The sequence below is a fragment of the Thalia democratica genome, chromosome 8 (assembly GCF_965202585.1).
Source record: "Thalia democratica chromosome 8, ktThaDemo2.hap1.1, whole genome shotgun sequence".
NCBI classification, from domain to species: Eukaryota; Metazoa; Chordata; class Thaliacea; order Salpida; family Salpidae; genus Thalia; species Thalia democratica.
Window position 1 is genome coordinate 19,862,311 of NC_139172.1, and position 27,938 is coordinate 19,890,248.

The following is a 27,938-nucleotide window of genomic DNA, read 5'->3' on the forward strand; positions in this document are numbered from 1 at the left end:
CCTACTAGTTTTTAAGCAGTATTAAGTAAAAATTAATCAATAATATTCGAGTTATTACCAAAAACTTATTCTGAACCAAATAGTTGTTACTTTATGCAATAGTTTTAAGCAAAAAAACTAAAGTTTAATCCAGTGCTTCTGAAATGGGGTTCCGCGACGCCTCTCAGGGGTTCCGCGAAGCCTTTCAAAATTTAAAAATTTATGTAAAAGTTATTTACATTTTATGTAAAATTAAAATTAGGGGTTCGCGGAAAAGTTGAACTTTAGAAAAGGGTTCCGCCACTAGAAAAAGGTTCAGAAGCACTGGTTTAATCTATTATGGTATTAACTAAAAATAATATAGTGGTTTATTAAATAATGATCAATAATGAAAAAAAATATAAATATTCAAAAATAGTTTAAGTTGTTTATTAAAAAAAGAAATCATGTTTTCTTATACTTAGTATTTTATTAATGTCATAACAATAACACGTTTTTCTTGGCTTTTAAAACTAAACAAAATTTAGCATCTTTAGAACAAATACTTTGATCTATGCTACAGAACTTTGACAGTTCAATTTAAATTATCTTTTACTAACTTAATAACAACACTAACATTTTCAAAAATTATCAATTTTTTTGGTGTATTTATATCAACTTTTGGAATAAATAATCCGTTTTCCTTTGTTTGATTAAAGATAATTTGATTTAATTGATTTGAAGTAGAGTGGTTGTAAGCAATAAAGCACTGTAAGAATATTAAGTTATACTAGCAATTAGTTTATGCCTACTAGTCGTTGGTAACTAAATTCTTCTTAACCAACACCGATAGAAACTTATTTAGCAATTGTTTAAAAAACTATTTTTTGTTCTCTTTTTTTTTTTAATTACTCTGTTTGTTTTTACGACATATTAAAAACTAAACATTGTACAGTTTAATTTAGTTATTAGAACAACTTAAGAATACTTATAACAACTAAACAAATGCTTAGCTAAGTACTTTATTTTTCATTTAGTTTATCTTTAGAAGTAGTAACTTTAACAAACATAACTATTTTTACTGCGTTATTATTAAATTTATACAATAATTATTTTTTATTTATTTAAACAGTAATATAATATTACATAAAATGAATAAAGTTCTAATTGAAATCTTTTTTCTACCAAAAAAACAATCTTACTAACAATTTAAATATAAAAACTTTAAAATTTAAGTCATAAGTAAAACTATCTTTATTTACAATTCTAATCAAGCAAACTTTAGTTGTTGAATCAAAATCATTACATGGAATGTACAATGGCCAACCAAAAATTGCTTGTACTGTTTTTATGCTGATTAAGCTCTTTTTTGTTTCGTTCCCTAAATGTTTGTATTTAAAATTAAATGTTTTCAGCTTTTACTCTTTAAAATGTTAGGTTATTTATTTTAATTTTTAAAGTTATCTACTATATTAATCTTTTATTACTCAATTTTTATCTTTTATAGTTTTATAAATATTTTTTTAGTTTAAGAATATTTCTAAACTTACCAAATGTATACATAAAACAAACTTCTTTTAAAGCTATGACAACAAAGAGTAAAACTTTTTTTATAAACATAACTTAGAGTTTCCTCTAGTAATGCTCACTAGTTAATATTGTATTTAAATAAGCTGAAAACTTTAGTTAATTGAATGAAGTAAAAAGAAAAAGACAAAAAATGGATTTGTAAAGATCAATAATAAAGTCTTAAAATTAAATAAAATTAGTAATTTAGTTTATTTTTTCTACAAAATACTCATTTAATACCACAGTTTCGAAACTTAACAAACTAACACTAAAAATATTTTACAAAAAAGTAATACTTTAACGAACTGAAATAGTTTTAATAGAGAAACTATCAAAAAAATTATCTATTTTCGTCATTTTTTTTATTCAAATTATTTTTTAAGTTCATTCTATTTCAAACTATGCTACTTCTAAGATTTGTTTAACTAATCAAAAAAACATATTTTATAATATTATAGCTACAAGCTAAAAAAAATCGAAATAATTTATAACTTAACTTTTTAAATTTTAAACAAAAATATTTTCAAAAGTTGAGAACTTTATCTGACGGAATTTTTTTTCCATTAACTTTTTTCTTTGTAAATGCATTCGATTTTTCAATAAAAACATAAAAAACATGAATCGACATAAGTAAAACGTGACTACTTCTTGTCAATAAACGATCACGAATCTTAAAAAAATAACAACAACAAATTAATCAAGTTATGTTTAATGTTCAGTTTGTTTGCCGTAGGCATAATATATATTTAAAAAAATTAAGTATAGTTTTTTTTTTAAAATAGAAAAGTACGAGATAGTATATAAACTGCATAAATTAAACCAACCTTTACTTACATCAGCGTAAGATAGAATATTTAATTTTGTATATAGTACGAACATTTTTATTTTATGCATGTTGGAAAGTAGTAAATTTTTCATTTTAACAGTTCTTATAACCCTTATAGAATTCAGTACTTAATAATTTAATGTTTTATTAACGAGAACATCAATTTAAACTTAATATCGACTTTTTCCCGAAAAAAACTGTAGTTTTTGGCTCCTAAACTTTTAAATTTAGGATTTTTTAAATATATAAACTGTTGTTTAGTTTACAAGTTCATGTAAATAAGAAGCTTTTTAGTTTATTATTTTTTAAGAATTTTTTTATTGTATTTAAGACTTTTGTTTATTTAAATTTCTTTATACAAAAATTTACCGATCACGTGTTTTCAAAACAATAGTATATACTCAACCCACGGTGAGTTGAGCAGATAATCCGTGCTGCACCTACAAAAACAAACACAATAAGAAAGCGATTTGTTTCTGTAGTGACACAAACATCATCATCATGTACCTATTTCGAGTGGACGTATTTGAAAGAAAACTTTTCTTTAGTAAACACGGTTTGAGCACAAAAGGAAACTAGCAGTAAAAAACAACATGTTTTATTGTGACCTACAGTCGTATTCGCAACTAAGCTAATAGTTTTAGAGTTTGTGATCAAAATTTTAAGGAAACCTTGTTATGAATAAAGACGTTGGTAAAAAGGTAATGTTTTGTTTTACATTTTTTTTTTTAATTATTAATGCTTTTTATTCTAGATTTTTTTTGTTTTTGTATAAACAGTAAATTTCGAAATATTTTCAAATTTATATGCTTATAATTAAAAATTAAATTAACTCGAGATAGTATGAATTCGTCATTAAGTTTAATTTGTTAAATCATTATTACTTTTTTTGGAGTTTAATTTAAAACTAGTATAAGTAAAGTTTGTTAATTGTTAAACTTATTGATGATTTGTCTAGTTTAAATCGTGGTATAAAAAAATTAAAGAAAATGTTATCCCTTACAAAAATATTTCAATCTATAGCTATTTTTATATTAAAAAAAAGTTTTAAATCAACTAATTAAAAAAAAATGTACTAGATGGGTTTTTTTATCTAGATATTTTGAAATCATGTTTTAAATTTAATTGCTAAGCTATTATAAAAAAGTTATTGTATTTAGTAAAATTTAATACTATGTGATAGAAAAGAATAGGGCTTTTCAAGTAATATATAAAATATTTCCATGTTTTTTTTAACTTTTACATCATTTCTAATTTAAAAAGTATGATTGTTTAAAAAAAACAGAGACCAACAAAAAGTGCTAAATTGAAAAGAGGACCAAAAACCAAAGGAAGAAAAAAAAAGAGGGCAAAATCCAAAACTCGTGACCCTTCAACTGTAAAAAAGAAAGTAGAAGTAAGTCATTGTTACTATGCTAGATAAAAGCAGTTAACATAAGTTTTTTACAAAGTTTATCAACTGTTTAACCTTTAAAAATGTAATTTGTTATGGTAATTGGTTTAATTAATAGTTGAAGTACTATTTTTAGAGTAGAATTATTTATAATCTTGGTATTTTTCAAACAAAAACAACCTAAAAAAAATTTTATATATATATATATGGATTTCCTTATTTTCCACTGAAAATATTATCACTTATAATTTAAGATAACATATAAGTAATAAAAATATTTATTACTAATCAAACATATATTTTAAAAAAATCTAAAACTCAATAATAATCGGTCATATATTCTTAACCAAAACATTTAATTTTTTTAGACGTGTTATTAGAGTATTTAAAAATTTTAGCTTTTAACATTGAAAAAATTATATACTTCGAAAAAGCTTAGACTTTTAAAATTTATTACTAGATTGAGTTGTTATGCACCTAATATGTACAAACTGTAAAAATATCCGAAAGTAATGTTAATTTTTTACACAGGTTGACATATTAAGTCCAGCAGCTATGTTAAATGCTCAATACATTTGTCATGATGCTGCTGAATGTCTTGAAAAAAGAGGATTTAAATGGCCAGATAAAGGTGGGAAGAAAAAAGGAAGAAAAAGAAAGAAGAAACGCAGAAAAAAATAAATTAAAACATTTTTTATATGAAAGTAAAACTCCTTAAATTACCTATTTTATATTTCTTTTATTTAATGTTTTTGACTAAGCCTAGTTTGACAACGTCTCTCTACTGCTTTATTTTTGTTCTGAGAACTATAAACTTATTTTCAATTTATACTAATTTTTAGTTTAAAATGAATTTCATTGCTAAACTTAATGAGTCGTATAGATTTTCCGTATATAAATTTTTTTAATGCAAGAATTTTTGTTTTTGTTTTATTATCTACAGCATCATAATACTCCATTTTGTGTTTACATATGTGTTGAACCATTCCAATGAACGTCAACACTCAGCCTTCAGAAGTCATTCAGAGCAATTTTGTAACAAAATGGTGGTGTTATAACTGGCTCTAACTACTTGCTGGTGATGCTTTCTAATAAAATTTTGTGATCGAGTTCTAGTCTTTCAACTCCCATTTTTACCATGCTCAGCGCATCCATCAAAAGTTTGAAACTGCTCAGGTGTTCAACTTTTTTAGCCTTCGAGCTTTTGCCCTGGTCACCAGAAACTGCGGATAACTGTGTCGGTAATTCGGTCGTTTTTTTATCTGATCTTTCGATTTCTTTTTTAACGTTAGCCATCATTGCATCAATTATTTTCATTTTTTGTGCAAGTACGGTTGTTTTTCTTAGCTCAATCAAAAGCTCCTGTTTTATTTTTAACTTTTTATAACAAAACATAGTTACAAACTCAATTTAGTTGTTTAATTAAGAGCTTTTTTTATGTAGTTAAAATTTTATTGAAAAAAAAATCTTAAATTTATTTTTCTCTATTTTTAATCAAAACAAAACTTTAAGGGCTTTTCTATGCTTTAAATCTAACAAATATTTTACAAAAAATATTTCTTGAAAACAGACTTTTTTTTTGTAATATGAGAATTAAAAAATTAAAAACTGAAAAACAGGCTTTACTTAAAAAGTAGATATAATAAAAAAAAGTATGCGTATTTTTTAAATTCAATTTATTAAACAGAAATTTGAGACATGATTCATTCAAAATTTTTTTATTTAAGAAACAAGTAAAATCGATTTTAGCTAACACTTAATAATTACTTTTGTTGCTAATAAAAATGTTTTTGAATGAATCATGTCTCAAATATCTGTTTAATATATCTAGTACAAAAAAGTTACATAATTTTATTTATGCTTATTATTTATTAGTTTTATAATTTAAGCCTTAGCTTATAACTAACTTATACAATTTTTCCAGAAATATTTTTTACTTTAAATTTTTAAATTATTTTCATAAGTGAAATATATTTCTAAGTACTCATAATAGAAATATTGACAAATAAAAACCTGCTGAGATTTTAAACTGAGCCATTCTGAATAATAGTCAGCAGTACTTTCGCGCGTTTTATACACCATCTGATCAATTGGATCGAAACAGTTGAGGAAAAATATTGACTCCTTGTGTGCTACAATTTGTCTAACAGACCAAGGTACCTAAAAAAGTTTAAAACAATTGTAATGATGTTGTAAAACGAAATAAGTTTAGTAGTTATGTTTTTAAATTTCGAAGTTTAAATATATTTACACACAACAACATCATTAGAAGTTGATGTTTAGAAAGCATTTGTTATAAAGCACAAGTTATCTCATGTATTCTAAAAACTTAATAAAGTTCAAACAAAAACTAACGAAAAAAAGCAAGTTATTAATATAATATACAATTTAAGTTTTTAGTGTAATTTAGATACATCAATGTATTCTCCTTCATTTTTTCGTAGCTTTTTCGTATGACAGCTTTGTTTTGTTTTCGAGCTAGACAACAAGCTACTAAATAATAATATTTTAATTGTAATTAACATTTTCAGTTTAATTTTAATATCTTATTTTTTTGAAAACATTTTAAAGTAGCTTAAACTACAAAAGCAGGTTTCAGTTTCATTTAGCTTCAACAAATTATAAAAAAATAACTTTAATCTTTAGTTTTTTAAACTCAAGGCATCCTCGTGGTTGTCCTGGTAACCTCCCATAGTTACCACTCCCTGACCCCCAAACTTCGCAGCATCCATTTTTTTGTTCGACTATTGCCAAACTATGGTTCAAGCTAACAAAAAAAAAATTGTTACGTTATCAAGAATTAATGTATGAAGAATTAAACTAAGATTCAAAAAAATTTCATAACATACTTAATTTTAATTATTTTTTATACAGAAATATATCAATGTACCTGTGATTGCAATAAAAAAGTTATATTTTTTTTTAATAGTGGTAGAATTTTTTATTGATATCAGCGTACGTAAAAAACCACTTAGCTAAAGTTAAATGATTATATTTGAGTTTAGAAAATAGTTATTACTCTGCTAACTTTAAATATTCGTGTGACAGTTTTTTTAGCTTATTTTGTAAGAAAAACTAGTTTGTAACTTTTGTTCATTATTAGCCTTTAAAATTTAACCTTATATTAAAAACAATTTCAATTCCTTAAACAAGCTCATCAATATTTGTTCAATTTATCATTTTGCTTATCTAGTACTTTAAGTAAATTTTATGTTATTGGACCAACGCTTAAAGACAAATATTAAAGACAAACGCTAATAAAAAAATTTAAAAAAGTAATACGACACAACATAACAAAAAAAATTGTTTACAAATCAAAACTAATTAATAAAGAAGTTAAAGCTTTTAAATATGGTTTTATCAAAATAGCAAATAGTTTTAAATTAACCTTTTGTATAAATAAAATTTGCTTGATAAAGTTACATTTAGGATAGTATTTATAGGAGTAATTAAAAATCTCATACCCGCAGTAAATAATCCGCACTTTCGAGTTATTGAGAACCTGAACTGGGGTGTGACGGTCTTCCCTGTCACCAGTACCCAACTGTCCATACCGGTTGCTACCAACCAAAAACACTCGGTTGTATTCGTCAATAAAACCGATGTGCCTCTCACCAACCGCGCAAGAAACAACCTAAAAGAAATTTCCGTTAATTGTAAAGAAGTTTAGTTGACAATTTTTTTTTCAATTTCTACAAGTCGTTACCTCAAATTTTATATAAAAAGATATATAATATACTCTTAAAGACATAAAATTTAAACTGTTGACTTGGAAATAGTACTTAGATTTAAGCTTTTATTCATACATTTTGTTGAAAAATATTCAAAACCACAGCTTAAAGTGTTACTATATTTACTAAACTATTAAGGTAACATTTCTACTCTATTGCTTACTTTAGCTTAAACTTTTTTAATTTATTTTGTTCTACAAGTTACTTATATGAATAAATAAAAACCTTTCCTATGTGTGGAATTTGCTTTGGCAAAAGTACTTTAGGAACAGCGTCTCGGCCAAAAAGGTCAGTAAACTCTTTTGTTTTGTGAACTGTTACAAAAAGTCTTCCACTTTCTGTTTAATATTTTTTTTTAATATTACGACTATAATCTACTATAACTGCTGATAAATAGCTGCTGATAAACTTCCACAAGCTTTTATAATAATTATGTCATGGAAAAAACTTACGAGTTATCAAACTGGCAATTCCAACACTAGACTCGATTTTACATATTTTCTCGCCGATGTGTTTGCTTACAGACTTTAAAGTTACTTGCATTCCTTCTGAACCAAGATTTAAAAGAGATGCTTCCATTAGCTTTAAGGTGTACACCTAAAAAAGTTAGTACTAGTATTCATAGTACTTAACTAAAAAAAATTTAACTAAAGTTATTTGTTGTTACTTATGCATTTAAGTATTTCAAATCAAGGAATATAGTTAAATTTTATAAAACTAAGCAAATTGCTACTATTCAGATCATTTTAGCTGATATCGTGTTTTATATTAGACTATTCTAATACTATTAATGAAATGCATTAAGTTTGTAATAGAATAAAATGTTTTTTCAAGCATGACTGTAATTTAGTATCATCTGAGTATATTTGATAAAAAGTTAAAACCTTGTATGAAAATTTAAAAATTAATGGGACGATGATAAAAAAAGGTTAAGTAATCTAATAAAACTAGTTGAATCAATTATAATCATAAATTAACACGTTTAAATACTTTCTTGAAAATACTTAAAAACTATTTTTTTAAATTTTAAGGTTTATTGAGATTTTCACTCACTTTTCCACTATCAGTAAGTATGTAGAGGGTTTTCTGATGCGAAGTTATAGTAGCCAAACGCATGCTGATGAATCGCATCTCAGGGTCAAACGTCATATTGAACACTCTTCTGCAGGTCCGTTCGTCAAACACGTCGATTTTGTCTCCGGAAAATGGAATATCGACAAGCCTGTGTTTGGTTTATAGTATAAAAGCTGTCATTTTTTAAATTTTACTAAATCTCCTTGTTATTTTTTTATTACAAAACATACTAAGGAAAAAAAATAAACAACACCAATTTTGTAATTTTTATAAGTAATATTGTTTTTCTTACTTATTTCCATCCAGTCCAGTTAAAGCTTGTGATTGCAGCCTTTTTCTCATCGATTCGCTTTGAGTGAGAACATACACATACCTTCGGTAGTGGTTGTCACTACGTGGATCAGTTGTAACCTGCAAAGTTGAAAAGTTTGCTTTAAAACATGAAATCAAACAGTTTGAAAAACTAAGTTTTTTGAGTCATTATTTTATTATTAATTTTTTTTATCTTTCTTTTTACTTTTGTTTGTTTTTTAGAGTATAAAATACTTTTATGACTAAAAGTAACGAATAAATTAAACTATGAATCACCTAAAAATTTTTGAAGCAATGAAAGTTTTAAAATGTTTTAAAAGCTATCAATAAAAACTTAAACTGAATATTTCTAGCCTTTAAATAAGACTTAAAAAACTACTTACATCAACCACGTAACGTGCAAATTCTTTGTGCCATTCGACTTTTTCGAACGTCTGCTCTGCTGCCACAGCTTCAAACCTGCTGTAACATCAACATTTATGGTTTTTTTAATGAAAAATGACTAAAACTGCATTAAATATATTGAAAAAAATCAACAAACTTGAACTTGGACTTGAAGACGTGCAAGGAGCTTGCCATGTCTAATGCGAACACGTGATCCCTGCTGCAGCATATCTTCTTGATGCCGTACGCTGTTGAGACTTCGCTGATCAACGAAGCCGCTCTTTTGGCGGCACCGCTGCCAATCATTTGGTACTGAATGCTTTTCGTATCTAGTTAAAAATATGTTCATAAATTTTTTTTGTTAATTTTTATTAAAAGTTTAGTATTTGGTTGTAGCTAAACTTTGTTAGCTTTCGTAATTGAAATATACTTTTAAGTTATTTTTTGAAAAACGTCATTACAATTAACACAAACAGTTTAACAAAACTCACGATTGACAGCATATTGCCTTTTCCAGTTGCCCTTATGAAGAAAATAGGTTGGATGTTTGTTCCAATGCGAAAACTTGTTTTTGAATAAATACTTCCAAAACAGGTTTTCATTGATAATGTAGTTGAAGGTATGACAGCTCGCACTTAGGTTTCCAATTGCTTTTGCATCCAAAAAAGATGCGATTTTACTCAGCTAAAATAAAACCATTTATAACAAATCGATTCACATTTAGTTTTTTTTGTTTTCTTTTTTTTTTGCTTAAAGTGAATTTGATTAGTTAGTTTTCATTTTAGTTGCTTACAACTAAAATCTTAAAATCTAGTTTTTACTTAAAGCGTTTGAAAACAAATCAAATGTAATAACTTAATTTTTTTATAAAATAATCTTTAGTGTAATATTAACTTACAATTTCTTCTGGTAGATCCAGTATTTCAATTTTTATTTGGACTTTTTCATTCAATCTTATACTTTTTGAACTAAAATTTGGCTTTGTTTGACTAGTTCCGAATTTCTGTAGTAGTTTGACTTTGAGTTTATAACTTTTTAACCACTAATGGATCATTTTAAGTCACAACAACTTTGATTATACACTACTAATTATGTTCTTACTATAATTCTCTGGTATAAACTATTTTCAATATATTGTTCTACATGCTTACATTATATATTAAATAGTTTTATTAACTTTTTAACAAATCTAAAACACTTAAGATATTGTTTTTTAATATTCTTACTTCGGTTTGTGAACTGATAGACTTTCTTTTGCGAAGATTTCGACTTCTTAATACCATATTTGTCTGTTTTGTTTTAATTATGTTATAGTAAGTATAAAGTTTAGTTTACCAAAAATTTTACAATAAAATTTACAAGTATAACATTAAACTTTTAAACCGTTAAAAATAATTTTTAGTAAATTTAATCATAAAACAACTAGGTACTCACTGAGTTATACATTGTACTTATACAAGAATACTCCTTATCTATCTTGTATTAGAATTTGCTCACTTAAGTTAAAACAAACTTTCAATTTTGCGTTGACATTTTGTAACTTTAATAAAATGCGTTCAGAAATTAAACAACTTTTAGTACGTCATAATTTTTAAAAATTGCAGCAACTATAGTAACTACTTAAAGTAGTTTAAGAATAACATTCTAAATAAAATATGCCTTTAAAAAATTTAAGATGCTAATTTATGCACCTTTAAGTATTTACAATTTACTATTTTAGAATAGCGTTGCTAAATTGTTTTATAGTATGATCTATTATTATATTTACGAGTGATCAAAAGTATTTTAACTTTATAGTTCTACTGTATATATATACTTTTTAAAGTATGTAATTAAAATTATTCGAAAAAATAATAAATTCTGAGCTGAAATTATCTTCAAACTTAAAAAGTCTAAAAATAGAAGTTAACATTCCTTTAGAATAATATTTGTTAATATTAATTACATAACTAATTTTTAGCTTTAAAATGAAAGTTAAAACTTTATGTATGAAAATGTTGTTTTTTTTTGTAAAAACAATTTTACACTTAAAGAAACGAAAGCTGTTTAAAAACGTATTTCAAAGTTTAAAACTTATTTATATTTTTCACTAACTTTTTTGTCTGGAATGCTCATCTTTTTTTAACAAAGTTCCGGATCAAGTTAATTTATTCAAATAAATATTTTTGGTAAATCAAAACTTAAAAAATTATCAAATCTACTTTTTTTGTTACCATAACATTTTAAAATAGACACAATTATTTTTTTTAAGAATTTTATCATATAGAAAAAAGTTATACTTGCTACACTTGTTTCCAACTGTTTGATTTTAAAGACTGGACATTTTATTGAAATGATACTAATAATAAGTTTTGTTTTTACTTTAAAGTAGAACTATTAATTTGCAAATGCTTAAACGTATCTAAGATACTTAGTACCTTATTTATTTACATTACTTTCAATTTTATAACACTAATACGTTTTGCTAATGAAAAAACTAGAATAATAAGACAAGTTCACAAAATATGTAGCAATTTCAACATTATTCAAAAAGTTATCAAAGTGTTTTTTTAGGAACATCATATAATTACAGTACACTACCGCTTATGTACGCAAATTGAACCCGACCAAAAAGTGCGTACTTAGCACGGGTAGTGCGTACTTTTTGACGATATAGTATAATATGAAATTTAGTTGTTTGTTTTCTTTCTTACAACTAGCCACCAAATAATTAAGCCAAATAAACAAGTCATTTATTTTAAATAACATTTAAAACATAATTCTAATTTGCAAATTTTTTTAATAGATTTTAAAATGATTTATTTTTTCTATAAAAAGCTTCTACATAATTATTACATACATTAAATATAGAAAGTCAATGTCAGTCAATGATTTAAAAAAAATATTAAGCTACATTTTGTTTTGTTAGAGGCAAAGTACCAAACTACTTTGTGTTTACCAAACATTTTCAAAACATCAATGTATGTACATTTAAAGTAAATTATGACTTAACTATTTTGTATATGTAGGTTTTTTTAACTTTGTCATCTAGATTTATTTATTTAATAGCATTACAGCTCAAATATCATTATTCTTTTTACTTTTCTGCAGCCACTACATAAGTATTTAGTTTTTTAACATTTAATAACAGAACTGTCACATTCTCAGGCGACTTGGCCTACTCAGGATTACTCACCCTAGTTTAAAAGTTGTGAAAGTATCAGGCTAACTCAGCAGGTTGGCCATTCTACCTGGAAACATAAAATAGTCTGGAAAAACTTGATGATTGAAAATTTAGGCAAAAAAACTGGAATTTCTTGAAGTTCTAGTATAACATCCTTTACTTTGTCTTTCTGGATAAGTGCGTACTTAAGGCGTGATGCGTACCAAAAAAAGTGCGTACTTAAGCGGTAGTGTACTGTAATATATGTTTCGCACAACCCTATTTGAATTTTCGTGCTTATGTACGTGTAAGTTATTACAAATATTTTTTTTACAGCTTTTTAAGTCTATCAAGTAGCATAACAAGTCAGTAGTAGCAAATTTATCTATAAAGCTGTATCGAATTTCATACAGCTTTTGCTCGTCTGATCTCAAAAGGTTAAGTTTCCTAACGCAATACAACTTAAAGAATATAAAAAATGTATAAAAAAATACAAAAATAAAAACACTAATTAGCTATAAGTATTTTTACTTTTACTCTTTTCTTGCCCTTTTTTAACGAATCTGGCTATGATGTCAAAACAAAAATATAACTAAAACAAACTCTATGGAAAACACAGAATAAAAATGAGACGAAGTGTAGAAGTCATCGTTATATAACTAATAAAATTATGAAAAATTATCTAAACTGTAAGTTTTCTAAATTTTTTGCTTAGTTTCTTCATTAGAAATATTAAAAATATTTTCAAAACAATTTTTTTAAATGCTTCGTCAACACTGCAAATAATAAAAATCAATTGTTTATAATGTGTATTTTAGCTTTCTAAAACTTTGATTTATTTGTTACTCCTGTACAAGGTTTATAAAAAACTTGAGTAAGGTTATCTTTAAATTTATTTATTGAGCTTTTTTGGAGTTTTGTAAAGTTAAATCTAAATTAGACTTAACAGTTATTTTAAGTTAACTATCTTTTTCCTGCAAGCATAAATAAGGTTAAAAAACCTATTTTAAAGAAAAAAAAGACATTGAAGCTATCATTATTTTCATCTGAAACAAACAAAAAGATAATTTATTTTTGTAGTTTAATACATATTACTACATAGTTTTTGGTGAACTTGATTTTTAATTACATATAGTAGTTTGGTTTATTTAGTAATGAAAGAACGTAAGTATGACAAAAGCGTATGATGCTATACTTTTTATAAATAGTAGGCTGTTGAAACAATTAATGCAAAATTTAAAAAACTTGAAATGTGTAACGAAACATTTTATGATTTTTACAGATCTTCAAAAAAAATTTTAAGTTATATAAAACTTATGCACAAATTTGAAATATTTTTAGAATATCGTTTTTTGAAAAATGCTTAAAAGTTTTGTATTGTACTATATTTTTTTATTTTGATGACAGGTTGAAATGAAAAGTGTTTTGTTTATCCTTTAAAATTATTAGTTGCTAAGTTTACAATAATTTTTTTTAGTTTTTATAAGTATATTGACTTTTTAAGCAGTAACACTTTATATAACTTAGAACGTAGCTTTTGTTTCAAATTGATTATTAGCAAATAAAAATTGTATACAAATAAGTTAAAATACTATTAGATTTATGCAATAAAGCTTAATTCTCTTTTTGAAGTGTTTTTACAAAGTTTAGATTTGTTAAACTAGTACTTAAAAAATCGCATTAATTTTATACAGTTTATTGAAATTTAACTTTTTAAACTAGACTTTTAAAATAGTTTATATTTAATAAGTAATCATCATTTAATCTAATTTATTTTTAACTTGAAGCTTGTAAATTTTGTGAATAAATTTTCTCTAAAATTTCAAACTTATCTAAAACTAGTTTAGGTATACTAAAACTCAGTTTTAACTTTAAAAGTAAAGACTTTTTTGTTCTGATGGCACTTGCACAACAAGTTAGTAATAAAAAATAGTTTCTTTTATTACTATTTTTTTCAGTATTGTGTACTTAAAAGCTATAAACTATTAATATGAGCAAAAAATAATCTTAATAGAGTGCAGTAGATGTTTTTTCTTAAATAAAATGTGTCTACAGTTAAATTCAAACATTTCAAGCTTTCTCTAAAAAAATTTAGTTTAACTATTAAAAAACTCTTGTTAGCACAAAAAATTTACAACGTATCATAAATGTATCTCTTTAAACGAACGGTATAGTAATTATTGATTATTAAAAGGTCTTCGAGTACAAAGTTAAACAAGTTTAGTTTAAATTTAAAACTAACTTATTATTAAAGAATTATATTAAAAAACCAAATGATAAAAGTGTTTTTTCTTATAATTTAAAGCCGATCTAAAGTATTTTTTATAAATTGTTACATTAGTAAAATCAGTTTTAATTAATTTTAAGTACTGTTCTTCCTTTCTAAAACAACAATTTAGGAACATATACTTTTATACACTTTACTATTGTTAATTATTTTTGTCATAGTTTATTTTATCAAAAAACCTTGTATTTTAGACTTTTATTCTTAGATGGCTTGTTCTAGTTTTTTAACTTAAAATTTTAGTCGCTAGCTTTTTAACTAACTTCATAAGCATTCCGTGCTAGTAATGAGTTTAAAAAATGTTAGGTAGTTATTTAAGGTTTTGCATATGTTAAATTATAAATATTTTTTACTAAAAACTTTAAGGGAACGGGTAAAATATGCACAAAGACACTTTTACACGAAAGGTCAAATTCGCTCGAGAATTAAAAAAAAACAATAACTATCGATCACGGATAAGGGTTAGAGCAACAGTAAAAAAAAAAATATTAGAACCAAATTACCAACCAAGGAAAAGGGGCAACAGTAATAGTGAAAAAAATTTAAAATTAAATAAAAAATTAAAATCAAAATACTATCAGTAAGAAAAATAAAAACCAACTAAGGGTAAGGGGTAACAGTAATAGTAAAAAAATAAAATTAAATTTTAACCCGTGCAATAGTTTCTTAGTGTATAAGTGATCCTTCTTGCAAAAGTTTCCCTTTATGCATTATCAACATCAACCAAAATAATACACCTCTTTAAATTATTAAAAGTAGTTTATAAAATTTACAACGTTTATTAACATTCAACTTAAAAAATAACAAAATGTATTCAAAAAAATTTTAACATTTTACAACAATTACTAAAGTTTTTAAAAGGTAATCATACCTGATTAAATACCTAACAATACTGTAGTTTTTTAGTCTTATTATGAATATTTTATTAACTAAATTATTTTTTCTTTTTGAAATTGTAATATTTTTATTACCTTTTTTCTTAAAGTAAAGCGTTAAAAACTACCTTATTATACTAAATCTTTATATAATTAACTATCGTATTGACAGTAAAGTCGTTAAGTATTAACACAGTACTAACCAAAAAGATAAAATATACCTTAAAAATTCAAAGCAATTCAGGTTAGCTTAAATAATACTAATTACGCTTTAATTTCCCAAGTTTAATTACTTTTTGGAGATTCACATGATATTGTCTAAATTTTAAGAACGGTCTTACTTTTTGCGTATTTAATAATAAGAAGCAAACAATTGTTTTTTTTATTTACTTCATAGTCTGGATATTTTTGCTTTGTTATTAACAAAGTTCAGCAAACATTGTTTACTAAGAGATTTTTATGTAATTTCAAGAGTTTATGATATCAGTTTCATCATTATACCGTTTAACAGGTGCAGTTTAACTTGAATAAAGTACAATTTATTTAGAAATTTTATAGTTAACGTTATTATTATGATACATGCACCTAAGGAAATAAAAACTAATAATAAGGATGATCCATTTCAGAAGTTTACAAAAATATGAAGATAGGAAGAACATTTTTGTGTTATCAGAGTTTTTTTTCCAAATTTTAAAAAACTTTACGTGGGTCTCTGTTCATAAATAAAATTCCCGATTGTCACGTCACAAGGTAGTAGAAAACCTCACATTTTAAATATTAATGTTTTTACTTTAAATTTAATTTTATTACAAAAATATTAAATTTTAAGTCTATGTTGTCTCAAAAGTTTAACTTTTGTTCGGAGAGAAGCAGATTTATTTCTGTCGCAAAGAAGAAGAAACCCACGACTACCATTGTAAAATTATTATACATTCAGTTTCATAACGAATATTTTTTTTTAAATAACTCTAAAAATTAATTTTGTTTGTTTATATCCTTATTTCATGAGCTGCAAAACTATTTAAAACATTTAAACAACATAGATACATAGTTCAAGTAAAAACTTTTGTTATAAGACTTGGAAAAAAAAGTAAGTGTTTTGTGCGTTAGCTAAACTCCTAGATTTCAAAATTCAAACTAACATAAAAGTGTTTGTACGGAAAAACTAATATCAAAACTTAAGTTTGTTCATTTAAAAAGCTACTTTAATTCAAGTTTAACGTTAGGAACTCAATATGTACAACTAAGCTTATAAAACTGATTCACGCATTGCTACATTGGTTTGCTATATTTCTCGCTAAAGTCATACCATTAAAAATAATGATCACTATTGATAATTTTTTTGTAACAACGCTGAAATTTAAGACAGGTGTAAGTTATTTAGAAAAGACTTATTTAAATTTAGAAATACAGGACAAAACTTGTTTATTATTGGATTACAAATAAATATTTTAAATAAAATGTTTATTGATTTATTTAGTAAAACTAAATATTTAGCAACGTGATATAATTGTGAGTAACAAAACTTCAAACTTTTAAACTTATGCCTTTTTTTATAAAGATGACAACTATTAAAGATATTTCAAGTATTATCAATAAAGCTAAAACATTACTTTTGTGAACGATGATTCACAATGTTAACAGCACTTTTAAACAAAACACACAAATTTGTAAATCATTTTTTTTTAAACATTGAACAACCAAAAAAAAAAGTGTTTAAGACTTTACTATGCTAAGTACATCTGTAAATAGTATACAAGGGAACTAACAGTAGATAAATCTGAAGCCTAAACTAAAAAATAACGTATTTATTTAAACATTATACAAAAATTACAGTGTTTAGTGTACAAATAGGTAACAAAACGAACCAACAAGTGCAATGAATAAAATTAAACACAGTGAAATTGAACTTTTTATCAAAAACAATAACTACCAAACACCATTACCCCAATGGTTGTAAACAAATTTCACATGTCTTTTAACAGGATCAACTATTAGCATTGCAAAAGTCTGTTCATGCTCTGATGAGGGAAATATTGTTTTTCCTTTTTCATTCTAAAAACAGTTTAATATTATTTATTTTTTACTCAGATTAAAAAAGATTGATTCAAAAAACGTCTTCTGGTGAAATACAAAGTGAACTAAAAATTTATAAACTAAAGTTAAGCATCTATTAAAAACAATGAAGAATTAGTTAAAGCTTAGTTTACTGAAAATTTTAAACAACATGTCTCAAATTTTAAAGGATGTTATTATTTCATAAACAATTGAGTCATAAAAAATATATCTAATACTAACTGATAGCTGTTAGCATTTAAGTCGATTTGAGACTTTACTTATACTATAACACTAAATTAAACATATGACTTTAAAAGCTTTTAAAACAAAAAAGCAAAACAATGTGTAAGAACACAAAATTGTCAAAAACAGTTATTGTTTATTAAAACTTTTGATACGATCTTTATTTACTTTAGAAAAAAAATAACGGCGAATACAAATTAAACTACAGTAACACTTACAGAAAATGCGTACAAAAATTTTCTAATAAAAAACAACAGTTATTTTACTCAAATAAAATATAATCGTAAAAATTGGGACTTAAAGTTGATTGAAAGTTATATTAAGATTATTAATACTTAATGATAGTAATTAAATAAAAAAACGTGAAAGACTATGTGTAATAGTTTTAAAAATAAAATACATTTACAAAATTACCTGAACAAAGAACTGAAAAGCATGAGAAACAACCTGAACTTCATCAGTTCCAGGTTTCTTTTGTACACTAAAAGCAAAAATTATTTACTGATATAAAACAGTGGTTCTTTAACTTTGTTTAATATTTTACTCATTTATGGAAGGTAATTACTAAATTTACACCCAATATACTATACAGTGTAGTGTTTATTTTTTCAGTAAACAAAATTTAAACGAAAGTAACAAATAAATTCTGTTACATTTAATGTGATATTTAATGTCATTAATTTAAAAATCTTGAATGCTGGGATTGTATTTAAATAAAAACAAATTTTTAATGACCAAATTTCTAAAGAAAAACATTAAATAAAAACCAAAAAAAGACTTATTACCAAAATTAAAAAATGCTCTACATTAATTTCTTCAAAAATATTTAAGATGAACTAACTGCTAAATTTCAGGATAGTTCTGAAACTTTAAGAGATAATTAATTATACATATTTTTTTACCGTTTAAACTTTTTTATTTGATTGGGAGAAAATTCAACCCCTACAACAAGGGAATTTATCCCCTTGGGTAAATTTACCCCAGGTTAAGAGTTGCTGGTATAAAAGATTATTGCAAAAACGAAAACTGACAAAAAACTTTTATTAAATATCAACTTCATTACTAAAAAATTTCAATTTTACTTACTCATTATACAAGTCAAGTGTAACAATAAAAAACGAACATGCAAAAAGATAAAACTTGACTAAGTACTGATTGACCAAAATTTTATATAAAAAAAAGTGTTAAATCTAACTAAAAAACTTAAATAACTCTTTAATTTTATTCTAAAAGTGCTTTATTGAAATAAAGTTAGTTAATAAAAGTGTTTTACTCAATAATTTTTAAGTCTATTTGACGTAACTAAAGTGAAAAATAGCCTATATTTAAATATTTTTAATGACTTGATGATGATACAAGCGTTTTTAAAATCTCAATATTTTTTTTTCATTTAAATATCTACAAAACAACCAAATTTAAGTTTCGTAGGGAAAAGGTTTGTCATAAAAGATAATCCACTACATATCTATATGATTAAACAACTGAAATTTGAACTCATTTGTAGAATTTAAACTTCATTTTTAAAAATATACAAGTTCTGTAAATAAAATGTTTTAAAGTCGTAAGTTCAACTGAAGTAGTTATAGTTAAGAAAAAAATTTAAAGTAGTTATCACATTACAACATCGTATAAAAATGTACTGTCTTTAAAAGAAAGTTAGAAAAATCTGTAAAAGTAAACAACATTTTAAGTATAAATAATTAGTTAACAGAAACTTTTTTTATTTTAATCAAGGCAAAGCAAATGTTTTAATATACATTTTAATATTAATAATCGAACCTGACAAGATCTTTATAAAAAGACTTTGTAATGTCAAGGTAAGGTTGTACATTGTCCTCATACTGGCAAATAGGGCCTCCAATAACAAAAGCTTTAAAAAGTTTAAACATAAGTTCATTACGGTCATCATCACTGAAGCTTTCAAAGTTTATACAATCTTCTGACAAAATCATCTGTAAAAATTAGTGAGAATTTATCCAAAAAACCATCTGATAAAACGAAAGGAACCAAAAGTCAAAAAATATCCAAAAAATGGCAATATGACAATTCATGAAAAATGCTTAAAGGGACGCAACTCAAAATGTAAAATATATACATATAATTGAAATATAAAATGCTCTTATAGATCTTAATAAAAAGATTACTGAGACTAAAAATTCAAAAAATATATTTATTTATAATAGCAGAAAATTAGGATTCACTTGAAAATACTACATTTTAGTAAGTTTTGAAACTTATTTTAGCCATATCTTAAAACATAAGTTAAAATTATAGAAGTAAAAAATTACTCTAGAGGTTAAATTGTAAGATTACAATGGTAAAACATTTTTGGAAGTTTATTTAAAAAGATAACTAACAATAACTCAGAGTTATTAAATTTTGATTGGTCAGAATTTAAGCTTTCAGAATTCAAATAGTTGCGCACTTTAATAAAATACTACTGATGGAGAATAAAGACCAATATGTTGTGATAAGTTTAGTTAAAACCGTAAACATAAAAATATTCTAATCAAATTAGCAAACAACCTTTCTGAGTTCATCCTGAATAAGTATACCTTCAAAAGTTTCATCAAAACATTTACAGATGGATCCGCCTGATCTAACAACCCCATCATCTTTCAATCGATCGAAAAAATTCATGGAGGTTACAGAACAATAGATCTTTTCGGTCTTGACTTGATCAAGTGAGACTGCAAAATATTTTTTTTTCAAAGCAATGTAATTTCTTTATAAATTTTAACTTACTTTCTTTGTTCCATAAACTTGTTATGAACGCACTGATGTTCTTCAAAACGTTTGTGTCCGTCAAAAAGTCCTATAAAGTTTAATGATTACAAACAAGATTGGATTAAGTAAAAACACTTTTTAAATTTATAAGCTGATAGACAAACAAACTTTCGAAAAGCCGCTTAAATTGTATGGATGGAAGACGTTATTAAAAGAAAATGTCATAACTTTTAGACTGGTATCCAAATTCCTAAAAGTATTATAAAATTTAATTACTAATGACTTAAAACTTCAAATCAAAATCTACTCATTATTTATTTACCTAAAATTCTAAACAAATTATTAAAATACAATAATTTTAGATAAAACTTGCTAAATATTAAAATGTAGCCAATAAAAGGTTCTTTACAGCTTTCTCAATGGATCATAAGTAATCAAGGCTTTTGTTACAAAAACTATTATTAGCTTCTCTATGAAAGCTTAAACTAAAGTATAACTAGACACAGATAAATTAAACTTTCTAAAGAAATAAATTTTAAATTACACAATGGGTATAATTTTTATTATTTATTGTTATTATTAATATGATATGGCCTAGGGGTCAAAAATTTTTTCTAGCTAGTGGATCAGATTTAGTTTTAAGGCTAGATATCTTGAAAATGTCTAGAGAGCATGGGTCAGCAAACTGTGGCCCGCGGGCCAAATACAGCCCTTACAGCCAACATCTACGTTTTACAAGGCTCTTCAGTTAGTGATTACTCTTTACTAGTGCTCTATTATAGCTTATTTTATCACATTTTTGTTTAAAATAGTGTTTCTATATTACTTACTACAATAATTTTAAAGCAACTGTGGCCCACGGAAGACCTTACAAAAAGCTGGTCTAGAGCCATGTATTTTTGAAAAAAATATCAATTAAAATTATACCAACTCTGCAAATGCAGAATTGAAACTAAATGATGATTTACTTCGCATTATTTTTCACCAGGGACGTAGCTTAAAGAATCATACTGCAGCAAATTCAATTTTATTAAAATAGTATATATTTAAAAGTAAATTTATTTTTTTTACTTTAAGTAGTCTTACTTATTTAAACTAACAGCAAGACTACTTTATACTGAAAAGATACCATGAGTGTGTTTCAATAAAAAAGTAAATGCTCTTGACTAGTTTAAGATTACTTCTTTTTTGCGCTTTAAAAATTAAAGGTAAACTTAAGAAAATTACAAAAATTTGATAAATTAATTTTATTTCTACAAGCTATTTTCAGGTTAAAAAGTCTAAAGTTGAAAAGTTCAGGTTAATTTTTTATTTTATCTGATAACGAAATAAAATTATTTAGATTATTTTAATTTTTTATTTATTGAATTAATTGTTTTAAACAACACAAAAAAAAGTATTTTTACTTAGTCATACGTTAACAGATTTAAAAAAAAACAGTACAAAAAAACAAAATGCACTAGACTACACAGTATGACCATTGACCACCAACAGTATTCCCTGTGACCTTCTGCAACCTGATTCTGTCCTCAATAGGACTCATCAAGCTGATTTATTCGCAATAAACTGCTGTTTAGGTCTAACCAAGCCGGCCCATAAACCGGCTTTAGTAATAATGTACTTAAATATAGTAATAACTGTAAATAAATAATTAAGTAAAAATAATTTCTGTAGACTTTTATAGGTTAATGGTTAATAATAGACAAAATACTTCATGTTAAATCCAACTGTTATAAATCTAAATAATATTTGTAAATATTAAGCCTAAACTAGTTAATTTAAGTAAAAATACAAAATTAAATAACAAATCATAACATAAACTACTTACATGAAAATGAAGGAAGTACTAATTCTTAATATTTACTGGTTACTAATCATTGAAAAAAATATATCTAATAATTACTCCATTGTATTTTTACTTAAATTTATTTAATTTAGACTTAATAAATACAAATATTATATAGTTTTATAACAGTCGGATTTAACATCTAGTATTTTATTTCCATTAACCAATTAAATCTATAGCAATTATTTTTATTTTTAATGAGCTCCGTTGAAGTAAGTTAATCCGTTAACATGAACATGAATCCAGAAACGTGAACGATACTGTATAATTTGTTATTATTATATATTCCAGTGAACTTGTTTTGCTAGGATCTTTTGTCAACAACCGCTTAAATTTATATTTTGAATATATATTCTATAAATATAGACATAAAGCTTTCATACAAGATCCCTTGACCACTAAGCTCCTAATTAATCTAAACTTTAAATTACAATAAAATTCACAATAAACTAAAAAAAACTAAAAAATCCAACTAGTAAAACTTGTTTTTGTACCTAAAAACTCTAATTAAAAAGTGTAATCATATTCACATTTATTATTTATTAGAACTATTTTTAATTCCTATTTTAAAATCTTATTAACAAAACAATGTTTCACTCGTTTGAACTAAATCAAACAAGATCATCAGTTGAATAAAATGTTATTCAAACAAAATTAAATATTTAAATAGAAAAATTATTTACCATTTATGTAAGTTTTCTTGCAACTTTTTATCTTTTAATGATTGAATAGTTCTGTCAAGGAAATGAAATTGATATGAATCATCTGTTTTACTATCCATTGTATTTTTATAAATTTCTAAATAAATATATAATTTTTTTTAAGTCTATCTAGAACTAATTACTGTACATAATGACTTCTCAAAACTGTTTCCTTTATACAAAACCATGTTATTATTTAGTGTATCAGATTGTTAATTATGTATAATTTACTAAACAGCAAAAAAAAAGTATATCAAAAACTTAATAATTTAATAAAATATGTAACTTTTTTGTTGCTTACAGTTAATAATATTTAAATATTATAATAAAATGCATCAACTTAAATAGAAACTGTGAAACAGTATTATATTGTAAATAAGAGCAAAATATAATATTAAAACAGAAGGCACATTTTAATTTAAAGTTTTCAAGTTAGTACAATACATACACAGTAATAAACTTTACTTAGTTGTATAAATGGTTTGGCTTTAGAACAGTAGTGAAAAAAACTTAAACAAATTAGCTTACTTTTTGAAAACCTATAAAAAGCAGTTCAAAACAACACTTATATTGCAGTAACACACAAAAATGATTTAAACTATTAATAATTAAGTATAGAAGGCATTGTAGTAACAAAATGGAGTAACTAGCTAAAAAAGTGGATTTAAAAGATCTAAAAAAATAACATCTATTTAATTTTCATTGGAGTGATTATAGTATGAAGTATTTAATGTATTTTAAAAAAATCAATAAAAAATTTGTGAAAAAGTTTAGGGTCATCAAGATAGCATGGATGCCCAGCATTTGGAATCATTTTTATTTCTGATGGCTGAATGTTCACAAGTAACTTGTTCTTATCCAATGCAAATTTGTCATTTTCTCCGTAAACAATTAATGAAGGCACACTACAAGCAGAAAACTGATTTTTATTGTACTGTTGTTCAATAACAGGTGCAACAGGAACAAAACCAGATACTAACTCTGGATTATCCAGAACAAAAGGTATAGAAAACATACCACTCATAGAAGGACTTAAAACAATTGCATTTGCAATGCCAAGTTTTTTAAAAACTTCTTTTAAAATATCCTCTTTTTTAGTGCTTCCAAGTGGTTCAGATTTTCCATATCCTGGTAAGTCAATAGCATAAACCTTAAACCCTGCTTTTTCAAGCTCAACATAAGTGTCAATAGTCTTCCATGTTTGCGATGTAAATTTCATACCATGCAACAAAATAGCTGTTCTTTTAGTACTATCTCTGTCTTTTAAATTTGTTACAAATATTTTTTTGTTAAAAACATCTATAAATTTCTCTTCATACTCCACAGTAGCTGCATACTCATCATTTATTGCTGACTTCGACTCCATTTCTGTAAATTAATTTAATGGTAAAACTACAACTAATTAATAATAAAGAAATATATTAAAAATAAGTAATTTAATAAACAAAAACAAATTATACAGCAATCTTCCTTTATTGTACCAACATACGTTTCTGTGTGTTAACGAATTAACACACTTCAAGTGGGTTCTGTAAAAAATACAAATACTGTAATGAAGAATAGAAGCTTAAGTAGGTGTATAAATGTGCTTATTATATTAAAATTAAACAATTTCTACAGATTTTTAGAGTTAATAGTTAATAATAGGTTAAATACTTAATGTAAAATCCGACTTTTTTAAACTATATAATATTTGTAATTATTAAGTCTAAATATAAATTAATGTATTAATAGTAAATAAAATAACAAATCATAATATAAACTACTTACATAAAATGAAGGAAGTACTTATTCTAAATATTTACTGGTTACTAATCATTCAAAAAAGTGTTTCATAATTACATCACAATATTAAGCTGTTATATATTAAAATAAGGCCAGGCAAGTTAACTTATACTAAAAAGTTAGATAATTTATTCTTTATATTTGGAAAAAGTAGTAGAGCGCTATTTAAAAAGGTAATATGTAATCTATTGTGAATTAAAATGTAAAACAACAAACATTAATAACTGAATTAATAAATTAAATAACAGTTAAGACAATAAAAGCTACAGAAACTTGGTATAATGTACATCTTTTATTTAGTGAATATTTATAATGGTTAAATTTTAATTATAACAAAATTAAAGTTACATAAAATTAAAAAGCTGATTGAACTTAAATTTTTAAATTTTTAAAAACGAAGCACAAAAATCAAACTATTAAAAAGCTTTTAATTGTGCTTTGTTTTTTAAACTTTTTAAATTTAAATTCAATCTGATTTCTAATTGTATTAAAATTTAATTTTGTTATAATTTAAATTTAACCATTATAAACATTCAATAAATAAAAAATAAATATTATACTTAGTTTCTGTAGCTTTTATTGCCTTCACTATTGTTTAATTTATTAGTTCAGTAATAAATGTTTGTTGTTTTACTTTTTTATTCGCAATAGATTACATATCACCTTTTTAAATTAAAGCACTCTACTACTTTTTCAAAACATAAAGAATAAATTATCTAAATTTGTAGTATAAGTTAACTAGCTTGTCCTAATGTTAATATATAACAGCTTAATATTGTGACCTAATTACTAAATACTTTTTTGAATGATTAGTAACCAGTAAATATTTATAAATAGTATTTCCTTCATTTAATGTAAGTAGTTTATATTATGATCTGTTATATTATTTAGTATTAACTACACTTTAATTTATTTAATTTAGACTTAATAATTACAAATGTTATCCAGATTTATAACAGTTGGATTTAACATTAAGTATTTTATCAATTATTAACCATTATTTATTTATTTATAGCAATTATTTTTATTTTTAATGGACACATGTTTATACCTACTTTTGCTTTTATTCTTTCCTTACAGTATTTATTTTTTACAGAGATCCGATGAAGTGTGTTAATCTGCTAGGATCTTTAGATAACAAATGCTTAAATTTAAATTTTTGAATAGTAATATATGCATACTAATCTTTATTGAATCTAAAAATATTATTATAAGTAAAGATGTTTTTAATACAAAACACTTATTTGCACAAAAAAGTAGACAATTTTTTAATTTATTTGTTGAAAACCTTTTATAATTACAGATCTTTATCATGTAAGCTTCAAAGTTATAAATAAAAAAATTAACTTACCATTAAATAATCATAATGTGTTTGATACTAAACTAAGATGTAAAAAGCTTAAAATAAATAAACCTGAAAACAATACCAACTTATTCATATGTTTTTAATTCTCTAGCAAAAAACTTACCTTGAATTGAATAGAAAGTTGAAAGTTTCCAATAACCAAGAATACTTATAATAAATAAAAAGCTGCCTTGAAGATATCTCGATGTCATTGAATTTCCTTTTTTTTTGCAAGTATCTGTAGTTAATATTTAACTATTGACAATTTCAAACTTGTACTCTGTCAGTTTGACTTAAAATTTGAATTATGAAACTAGCTATAATTCAATTCAAGTATCTAGCCAGTGTTGCATTATTTTCTAAACAGTAGGCCAGATTAAATAGACATATAACAATCTATGTAGGTTTTTGCAACAACTGTGTTGTTATAAAGTAAAGCAGATTTTTTCGTTTTGATATCAAAAAATATATATATTAACTAAGCTAAAACATAAATTAGTTTTTATCGTATTTGTAAAATTTTGTAAATCAGTAATTTCATAGCTTTTCAAAAAATGTTATAGCTAAAAATTATTTAGGACTATACTTCGTCAACCTCTAAAAAATATTAAACAACATATAAAACTTATTATTTTTCAAGGTACATCATAGTTGTTTGTAAATGTACAGAATAATTAAATTAATCTTACAGCATGTTGCAGTATTATACTTTCGTCATAAAGACCTATATGCAAACACACCAAGCATAAACTTCATAAATTCTAGCTGTTTAGACAGGCGTGTTATGTTTTTTTTCTCAAAATTTAAAGTTAGTACCAACCATCCTATATTAAAGAAATAAAAAAAAACCAGAAGTATATTTTGAAATATTTCTAGCATCTTTACCACCAAGTCACACAGTTTTAGTAAGCTGAAGTTTAACAGACATTAAAAATAAGATATTCGCGTTTTTGAACACATATACGCCATAAACACGTTTTCGTAGAATTGTAATGGAGCTTACAATTCTTGTTCAATTTAGACAAAAAATATCTTAAACAATTTTTTTTGCTTTGTAGATCTGAAACTTTTGGTTTATATAAAATAAAAACATCAATTTTTTTTAACCTAAATGTTTAACTAACTTTCTTTTTTCTCTATACAAATCAACAAAATGTCTTAGAAAGTTAGTGGGCTTACAATTCTTATTCAATTTAGACAAAAAACATCTTAAACTATACATTTTCTTTTGTATGACATTTTTGGTTTAGATTAAACAAAACATCAAAAGTTTGTTATGTTTCATAAACCTTATAGTTCAACTAATTTTTTTGATTTTAATTATGTATAAACCGAGCAATTTTTTTAAAAATCTAATGCAGCTATTAATTTTTTATTCAACTTAGACTAAAAAATCTCAGATGATTCCTCTTGCTTTGTAGATATGACATTTTTAGTTAAATTTAATAAAAAACATCAAATTTTTTATCCTAAAAATTTAACTAACCATTTTATTATTTATTCTTTTTAAAACAGCTAAGTTTTTCAAAAAATTAACGAAACTTACAAATTTTATTTTATATTCAAATCTTGTCCTGGACATGACGTTAAAAGGCATCCGAATGGTGTACAACTCGATAATCGAAAGGTTTTGTCGTGCACCAGGTCATAGGGCCAAATATCTTGAGCGCTCCTTTATTGTCGTT

The 27,938-nt window shown here is 24.4% G+C and overlaps 4 protein-coding genes across 4 annotated transcripts; 1 reads left to right on the forward strand and 3 right to left on the reverse strand.

The window, feature by feature from the left end:
- The first annotated feature begins 2,966 nt into the window (after positions 1-2,966).
- LOC145842204 (uncharacterized) lies at positions 2,967-5,303 on the forward strand. The gene is made up of 3 exons (XM_082949615.1): positions 2,967-3,054; positions 3,639-3,749; positions 4,278-5,303. Exons 1-3 carry the CDS (start codon positions 3,031-3,033, stop codon positions 4,425-4,427), a joined length of 285 nt encoding a protein of 94 aa, XP_082805741.1. The 5' UTR covers positions 2,967-3,030; the 3' UTR covers positions 4,428-5,303.
- Positions 4,815-10,530, reverse strand: LOC145842970 (F-box only protein 24-like). Its single transcript, XM_082950442.1, has 13 exons — positions 10,474-10,530; positions 10,146-10,250; positions 9,739-9,931; positions 9,405-9,576; positions 9,247-9,322; positions 8,844-8,962; positions 8,531-8,699; positions 7,930-8,074; positions 7,703-7,815; positions 7,211-7,380; positions 6,381-6,513; positions 5,760-5,906; positions 4,815-5,108 (listed from the first exon to the last, which is right to left on the reverse strand). Exons 1-13 carry the CDS (start codon positions 10,528-10,530, stop codon positions 4,815-4,817), a joined length of 1,893 nt encoding a protein of 630 aa, XP_082806568.1.
- A 6,720-nt stretch (positions 10,531-17,250) lies between these two features.
- On the reverse strand, positions 17,251-23,215 carry LOC145842237 (cilia- and flagella-associated protein 300-like). The gene is made up of 7 exons (XM_082949656.1): positions 23,106-23,215; positions 20,745-20,826; positions 20,595-20,664; positions 20,376-20,539; positions 19,629-19,801; positions 18,264-18,330; positions 17,251-17,603 (listed from the first exon to the last, which is right to left on the reverse strand). The coding sequence occupies exons 1-7, from the start codon at positions 23,201-23,203 to the stop codon at positions 17,478-17,480; spliced, it is 780 nt and encodes a 259-aa protein (XP_082805782.1). The 5' UTR covers positions 23,204-23,215; the 3' UTR covers positions 17,251-17,477.
- Positions 23,216-23,431: 216 nt separating this feature from the next.
- LOC145842103 (putative protein-lysine deacylase ABHD14B) lies at positions 23,432-26,497 on the reverse strand. The gene is made up of 2 exons (XM_082949484.1): positions 26,378-26,497; positions 23,432-24,491 (listed from the first exon to the last, which is right to left on the reverse strand). The coding sequence occupies exons 1-2, from the start codon at positions 26,463-26,465 to the stop codon at positions 23,851-23,853; spliced, it is 729 nt and encodes a 242-aa protein (XP_082805610.1). The 5' UTR covers positions 26,466-26,497; the 3' UTR covers positions 23,432-23,850.
- Between the last annotated feature and the right edge of the window lie 1,441 nt (positions 26,498-27,938).